At 34.3% G+C, this 9,043-nt stretch overlaps 1 protein-coding gene across 1 annotated transcript; it reads left to right on the forward strand.

Annotated features, from left to right (window-relative positions):
* The first annotated feature begins 5,393 nt into the window (after positions 1–5,393).
* LOC131054608 (uncharacterized) lies at positions 5,394–7,721 on the forward strand. Its single transcript, XM_057989150.2, has 2 exons — positions 5,394–5,801; positions 6,428–7,721. The coding sequence occupies exons 1-2, from the start codon at positions 5,720–5,722 to the stop codon at positions 6,874–6,876; spliced, it is 531 nt and encodes a 176-aa protein (XP_057845133.2). The 5' UTR covers positions 5,394–5,719; the 3' UTR covers positions 6,877–7,721.
* The last annotated feature ends 1,322 nt before the right edge of the window (positions 7,722–9,043 follow it).

The following is a 9,043-nucleotide window of genomic DNA, read 5'->3' on the forward strand; positions in this document are numbered from 1 at the left end:
ACACGTGTCACCATCATTACTGCTCATCATCAGATAATAAAACCAACATAACCATTTCAACAAACTTAATTGGTTAGGGTTTAACAAAAACGACTGGTAGGGTTTACCGGTTACATTGCATTGAAAAGGTTTAACCTTATACACCGGTTACCGGTTCAACTCACATACTTACATACCGGTTTTCAACATCTTCCTCAAAGCTCTTCCTACTGGTTATAAGACAATATCAATAACAACAATATCATAAATACCATTACCGGTTCAATTGACATCAATGACAACATATAATATATCATTAATGCAATCTTCATGCAAATGCCAACACTCTCAAGTCCCTTTTGGTTATCCACTGCATTCTCAAGGCCCCTTTAGCTATAAAATAATTTACTAAAAACTCATCCATCCTGTATCATAAAATTTAGAACTCAGAGATGCACAATCATGCCCCGCCAATAAGATCTCCATTCTCAGAACACCCTTCAAACAACTAAACTGAAACATTCTTAACAATAAGGATAATCTGGGATTCAGTCTACCGTTCTTTATAAGAAACTTGAGGTTCTAAAAATAGCTTATTTCTAAATTCAGGCTATACTTTCTCGCTTTATGCTTTAAAAATTTAACTTCTCCCACTCCCAACTCAGAAGTTTGCTTTTTTGCTACATATAGTCATGTAATCCTACTCCCCGTAGTTTTGAATTTCTCTGTCTTATCCATTTGCATGCAAGAGTTACTTATCCATTTGGAAATCATAATGGACAAAGGATTTTGCAATGATCTTCATGTCTCTTGATCACACATTTCAAATATCGTGGTGTAGCAAATCTAATTTGACATGTGCCAACCTTATTTATCGAAGCATAATCATTGATTTGACCAATACCTGCAATTGCATACATTGCTGGCATTTTGAATCCTTCCTAAAAAGGCCACTACAAAAATCCGCATACTTGTAATTCTTTTACTTTTATCAACTTCATCTTCGCAAGGGAATGAGATGCACCACCTGCAAACACAGTCTCATTTCATGCGCCCACACACCCATTGGCATGTTCTGGCTTTACCTTTGCAGGGTTGCAGGTTCCCTATATTGGCGTTCTTTGATTCCTCTTGCCCACGACCTTCTCATTTCCCCATGAAGTCATTTTGTGGAGGTACGGACCCCATCATTCCTTATTTCACACCCATCTGCCAACCCGCGCACTTTGTCATTCTCTCCCACTCCTCCTCGCGGGACCGCAGGCTTCATCATTTGCAATGATTTTTATATTCCGCCTACCTACAGTTTTTTGATTCCTTTTTTCTCCCACTTTGCGGGACTACAGACGCTTACCTCTTCTCAAATGTTGGATAGTTACTTCCATGTGCCTGCGAATCCTCTAACCTTCCTTTATTTTGATCATGCAGGGAAACAAACCCTTACTTGTAAGCTCTTCAGTACCTTTCGCAGGCCCGCACTGAAGACTTAAAACACATGAAACAACTCAGGGAGGGCGAAACCAATTGTTGAGGCAAACACTACTCCGTTTGCATGCCCGTAGGATAAAAGACATAATCCATAATGCAATCCGCGAGGAAACAAGATAAAGACTCAAGGCCAGAAATAACCATATGCAACTTAAACAATGGGTCGAGGGAATGTTGCAACTAGGAAATAGAGCAAGGGAGACCTAAATGCAGAAGATGAGACTAAGGTAAAAAATAATTTATTTTTTTCGCCAAGCTTTAAAAGAAAAGAAAATCCCTCCCCTAAGGAATAAAAGTGACAGCTGTAAGCAACAAATCCTTTCCAGGACAAAAACCAGAACCAAACATTTTGCAGTCCTAACAACACCCTCAATATTTTTATTTTGGTAAGTTTTCTATCACTCCATTTGGTTCTTAGGTCTTCAGGTCTATCTGAAAGGCTTGGGAGTTGGTTAGAGATTAAATGTAATAAGAAGATATTTCCTGGTTGTAGTGGAGTCTATTATTTTAGATACATTTGGTGGAATCTACATTGGAAGAATAAGCCTTTGGCACTTCTTCAAGGTTGTTTTTTTAAGGTTTGGTTGAATAAAGGGATTTGTGATTTTAGTCATCTTTTTATAAAAAACCAACTCAAAAGTTGGTAGAGTATTAGCTTTGGATGTGAAATCCACCAAACCCAAAAAGTAACTTTTGCCTCTATTCAAAATACATCTCAATTTTTTCAATTCTCTATTCATCTTAGTTTCAATATAGATATTTATGAGAACCTTATATGATAGGATAAGGCCGTAATTGAGAATGCTAATACAAAGAAAATCTATTCTTCCCTTATTTGACCCTTGGATCGCTTTAATCACTTGAATTGTTGCTGGAATCTTTCTCTTAATCAGTGTTAGTGATCTATTGTCCTTAAAAGATGTTGGTATCTTGTTCTTGATGTTGAGAAGTCTTTCTTTAGGTAGCTTTTGTTACTTAAGAATCTTGTTGTTGATTTGACCTTCTTTAAGGATGGTAACAACAGTTGATCTATTTGTGATTATATAAAAATGCTTGAGCATATTTTTTTATTATGTTTTTGCAAGAGAAGTCTAGAATATTTTGTATTGTAGTATTGGGGATTGGGATATATCTAGTATCATTTCATGACATGAGGTCCTTTTTGGTTATGTGAATGGGTTAAATGGTAATTTTAAAATTTCTTTCGGTTTATTTTTAAAACTAAAGTATTGTGGTATTTATGGAAAATAAGAAATGAATATGTATTCTAGGGATATAATAGATAGTTTAGTGAGTCCTCCAAGGGACTCATCATTTTTGTATTTCTATGCTGGATACTCTTACCTTGGATATTTCCAATGAAAAGTTTGGAGAAATGCTTGATATAGGTCAAACTAATACCAAAAGAGGAAAGATTAAAATTGCAAAATTTATTGCCCTATGCAAAAGAATGAAAAAATAGGTTTGTCAAAGAGTATATGGACTCGTTTCTGAATAAACATCGTGACTACACTTATGAGGTGTTGTTAGAAGACATGAGTTTGAAGGAAAATGTTGATATACCCACTTCGAATATTGACTTGGAAGTGGTGGAATCAAATGACAAAAATATATTTGAGAAATCCCCTCATATTTGTTTCGTTGAATGGGACAAAGGTAGTGAAAGTTGGAACATCTATTATCATCAATTGAAGCTCCTTTTCGGTATTTTGTGATCCATTTCAAAACTTTTTTGATGCTATTTCTTATGTAATCATGTAATCATCTTCTATTATTTTCTATAGAGGTACTCTTGATTTTGATTGTGCTTTAAACAAACTGTGATCCAAAAGATTGATGAAAAAAATTCTACACAATCTAATCCAAAAGCAAAAGTGACCAAGATTATGGATTGTGGTAATTTGAATCATTAATTGTTATAGCGTGATTCAATTTTAATAGACATTATTTGAAAATTTTGAATCTTTATTTTCAATCAAGTAATATAATTCATATGATGATACAACCAAATCTTGATTTGTAATTATGGCATATCCATGTCCATGCAATTTTTCTAATGTTTTTTCATCATCACTATAATTGTTGGTCTAAAACTAATAAATTGCTCTTACCACATGTAAACATATAGACTTGAATGATGATTAAAATAGTTTTTAATATTATTCAAACAAATAGAAATTATGAATAAAATTGAATTGAAATTTAACATTTATAATTTACAAGAAATATAAAATAAACTTCTACATCAATTAAAAAAGAAAATGAAGAAAATGTCCTCCCCATAAAAATGAACAAATTTCAAATTACGTATTATCAAATCATAATAGTAGCCACCTAATCCACCCACCATTGGCACCATTAGAGCATTAATAAAATACTTTTACAATTTGATATCATTAATTGATATAGTGTGTTTCAATTTGAAAATCTTGAATATGATACTATTAAATCTTGGTTTATAATAATGTGATTTTTTTAATATTCTTTCATCATCACTATAATTGTTGGTCTAAAGCTAATGTATTGCTTTTAGCATATGTAAACAATTGACTTGAATGACGATTATGATAATTTTTAATATTATTCAAACAAACAAAAGTTATTAAAAGAATTGAAATTTTAACATATAATTTAAAAGTAAAAAATAAAATAAATTTTAGGGGAAGAGTATTAGTAGTCATTCTAGCTAACTTTATCCAAACTTTAAATGGTAGATCAAAGTTCGATGATTTTTTTTATTGTCTTCGTGTGCAACTTAAATTTCTTATAGCTATGGTTCTGGCTTCTGGGTAGTAAAGGTGAACGTTATGCGATCCATTATGCACACAAGGGTAAAACATAATCATTTAGAAGTGTCGTCTGACACGTACTTTAAGATTCCCCAATAATCGTACACTACAACCACCTCAAAAATTGTCAGTACTTATACACAAATGCTCCAATAGTCATGCGCTATGGTAGGAATAAAGTTGCACTACTCCTCAATTAAAGTCTACAAATTCTATCTAATGGGGTAAAAATGGGTGGCTATTGATACATGTGAAATTTATTACTGGATTTTTAGTTACCATTGTTTTTTTTCTTTAAAGTTAATAATTAAGAGATTGGGTGAGCGAGAAATGAACGGTAGATTGTGACTTGTAGGGGAAGAGCACCAGTAGCCGTCATAGCTAACTTCGTGCACCCACAGATCCTAAACGATACATCGGATTTGGAATTTTTTTTTTAGTTGTCTTCGTATGCGACTTAATTGCTTATAGCTATTGATCTGGCTTTTGGGTAGTAACGATGCACATTGTGGAAACAGTTATGCGCAAAAAGGTCAAAAAGTACACATTTAAAGTGTCACAGATACCTAACTAAAGATGTTCCAGTAACTGTCAACTCAAAATCGCTAGTACTTGTGCACAAATGTTCCAGTAGTGGTGCACAAATGGGCCAATTATGAACAAAAAATTACAAAAATGATCGGCTATTGGTATAAAATAAATTTATTAATGATGTTTTCACTATGACGGCTATTGGGGGATCAACATGACAATAAGGTGACAGTTATTAGAACTATGTTATCTATTGATACTCTTCACCTACATCAATTAAAAAAAATGTCACCCCATCCAAAAAATTAAAAAATTAAAAAATTTCACATTACATATTATCAAATCATAATATCAACCACCAAACCGACCCACCATTGCAACCATTAGAGCATTAATAAAATACTATTTACAATTTGTGTTAAAAAAGGAGCAAGTGGAGAGCACACACGAGGTAAGACTTTGTTTTAAATTCAAATTGTTATTAATTTTGATTGGTCGAAAATAATTATAAAAAAATGGAGGCTCTGGACCATTGAAGAAATAAACGTGGCACTTCTAGTATGAACAAAATATGTGAGTCACAGAAGTAAAGAAATAAGATTTTTTTGAATGAGTCAGATTCCCACTTAAAGGTGTGGGCTCAAAGTCATAAGATTTTCTCCCCATTGTTTGTGGGTGAGGCGGCTCCACCTGCTTACATCTTTTTGTTTCTCCCCTGATTTAAAGAGTTCCACACTATCCGATTTTTCCAGAGTCAATGATATTTTTGGTAACATTTAGTCAAGAGGCAGAAGAAATTGGCAGTTTGAGAAATCTACAGTAAGATTATCAGCCTGTAGATGCATTCATTATAGGAGTTCAGGGACTCCAATCGTCATCTGACCGTTAGATTCCGGCCGTTTTTATTAAAAAACAGTTGGGATTGTTTGATTATGTCAGAAAATCTTCACAATCCCAGCTCAGGAGCGCCCAATTCTGTTACAGTGGCGTCTAACATCAAATACTTCCAATCAGGTATGATTTTCTCTGAAAATATCAGGTAGGGCTTTGTTCATGAAGCCCTTAAATTGTAGGATTTGGAAAATGTTTAGGTAAAAATTTCGACAATAGAGAGAGTTTCATTCACATTTTCTTTTATATTGTTGGAACTGTAATTTCTTCCAATCGCATGGAAAGAACTGCAGTTTTGAGTTTTTGCACGAGTTAGTATTAGGTGTTCTAAAATTTTGCATGTGTTTGTAGTAATTGCATGCTAAGTTTTGTGATCTTCTAGAATTTGTTCAAGACCTTTATTTATTGAAGCAATCTGTGATCAGTTAACCCTTGATCATGTCATCAAGAAGCTTTCTTTCTTGAATAAAAGATTCATTGTGTATTATTGCTGTGCAAGAATTTCTGAATCTTCTTTTTTTTTTCATATATTGCCATGTATAGAAGCAAATACTGACTCAAGAGGCAGTATCATTCACTTTATAGAAGCTTCTGCTCATCTGTAATGTTGCTGGAAAAATCTTATGTTAAAAATGAATACCCATTAGAAAATATTATCTTAAACAAGCAAATATACTTTCATAGGGTATGCACTATGCAGACAAATTTAGCCTACAAGTTGTCTGACACATCTTGTTTTTCTGTAGCAGTTGTGGTCCAGAATTCGGGTCTGAATGGTGGGAATGCAAGAATCCAGTCTTTGCCTGAAAAGGAATATGGGAATCCTAGGTTTGGTGAAGTAGCCGGTGGTACCACTGCTGAGTGTGCAGCAGTTATTTGTTGCCCCTGTGCTCTGCTGAATTTGGCTGTCCTGGCCTTTGTCAGGTTGCCTGTAAGTCTCTTGAAAAGGGCCTGTAAAAAGGCAAGAAGAAAGAGGAGAAAGGGGATCAAAGCAGTGCAGGGGAGGGTAACTCATTATGAAGACTCTGACACAGAAGATTCTTCTCTGGCTTCCTCTCAGGATGAACTGTTGAGTCCCATACATAAACTGAATTCTCTGGTAATGGATCGGCCTTATGTCAGTACTGAGAAATTTTGGGAAGATGTTGTGGGCAAGAGTTATGTGGGCTTTTGGAGAAATCATTCTACTAGGGAGTAGAGGCGTTGATTATGGTTCAGAGGCTACTTTGAGGGAAATATACAAGTTCAGAGCAAGAAGTCTGGAGGGTTTCTTTTTGCCAGACTCCTTGTATGATTATGACGGCAAATTCTTGCAGATTTTTGGGATGATGTTCCAATTCCTGATAGGAGGGGTTTCAGAATGTTGGAACTGAATGCAATAATACCCTCTAGGACATTTATGCACTTGTCCTACTTCAGGAAGTTGGGATTTCCCTTGCTGAATTCGGGGCTTGTTTGAGGCCTGTCTCCCTTCTGATCTCCTGATGTGAGAAAATTTAAAATGGGATAACTGAGTTTTGGATTGGAGATAGCTGATCTTGAAGAGCAGTAACATTTTATGAAGATATATGATATATCACTTGGAATCATCGTTTTGTATTGGGTATTTGGGATTCATGGTTTTGATAGGAAATCATCTATTTGTATTGGGTATTTGGGATTCATGATTTTAATAAAATCATCAATTTGTATTGGGTATTTGGGATTCGTGGTTTTGATAGGAAATCATCCTTTTGTATTGGGCATTTGAGATTTATAGTTTTGACAGATATATGGCACCTCAAAAGGGCCTCTGCCCAGAACAGAACTCAAATTTAGGATTCATGATTTTGACAGGAAATCATCCTTTTGTATTGGATGTTTGAGATTCAAGGTTTGACACATATTTGGCATCTGAACAGGGCCTCTGCCCAGAACAAACTCAAATTTAGGAGGCCTTGTATTACCATTCTATTGAGCACCAGCAGTCAATCTGTACATAAACTTTTTGAACAATTGTTTTCGTATTGATTTCTGAAGTTTGAGATTCAGAACTTTGTTGCAGTTTTTTCTTGAATGCACAGTCTTCTGTTCTTTTTCTCTTATGTGCAAGTATCTAGACTTCGACATTTAAGGTAAATACTATGTTTAGTGGTTTATCAAGTTTCAAGAATCTGAAGGTGACTTTAGGATCTGATCAAGAACCCTAAAACTTCCAGTGGAAGCCATTAATGCATTGAAGAGTAGCAGGATGTCTTGTCTGGGTAATCTAACGATTTGAAGAAAATTCAAACAATATGAGAATCTATCGAATCAATAGAGTAGCAGTTAAACTGATGGAAAAGAAAAATTCGAATGAATATCAAGAGAGCGTGAATGGAGAAATTGATTTGAGTAAATGCTTAAATTAGATTCTATATGCTTGAAGGATAAACATCATTATTGTCTTATCATTTATTGATTCGATTCCTTCAAATTATTCTCCTAAAGATATGCGGAATGAGGTTAGAAAAAAAAGGGAAACATATACATTTTTTCTCGTAGACATTTCAATAAAAAATCGAATCAAATTTCATAGCAAAAGAAGCTGGGTTTAAGGAAAACTACTAATTATCTAAATAATATTTATTATTTTTAAAAAATTTTAAGTTTAGCTTTTTTTTAAGAAATAAAGTTTGAATAAATCTAATTAATTTTCAAAATCATTTAACAAGCAAACTAAATTTTAAGAGTTGAGGTAGCACTAATACTAAAAAAAGAAATGAGAGTTGGGATTGAAGAAAACATATTTGAATTGGTGGATGTGTTAGTTGAAGAAGGTTAAAAGTCGATTAGAGGTGGTCTCAAATTGTTAAACACACATTTTGTAAACTTCTATTTCTAGAGGCATCTTGAGATATACACTCTTTTATTATTGCTATAATTGTTCTTTCATTATTTCCCTCTCTCTCTCTCTCTCTCTCTCTCTCTCTCTCTCTCTCTCTCTCTCTCTCTCTATATATATATATATATATATATATATATATATCCCCACCGCTATCTCCCTTTATCTTCCCACATGTCTCTATCTCTCTCTTTCTCTTCCAGTATATCTCTATCTCTTTCTCACTATATTTCACCACACACACACACACACATATATATATATATTTCACCACACACACACACAACCCCCCCCCCCTCCCCCCCGCCCGCCTCTCTCTCTCTCTCTCTCTCTCTCTCTCTCTCTCTCTCTATATATATATATATATATATATATATCCCCACCTCTATCTCCCTCTATCTCCCTTTATCTTCCCACATGTCTGTATCTCTCTCTTTCTCTTCCAGTATATCTCTATCTCTCCCTCTTTCTCTCTATCTCTACTTCTCTTTGTTTTGTCTAT

This window comes from Cryptomeria japonica, chromosome 6 (assembly GCF_030272615.1).
Source record: "Cryptomeria japonica chromosome 6, Sugi_1.0, whole genome shotgun sequence".
NCBI lineage: Eukaryota > Viridiplantae > Streptophyta > Pinopsida > Cupressales > Cupressaceae > Cryptomeria > Cryptomeria japonica.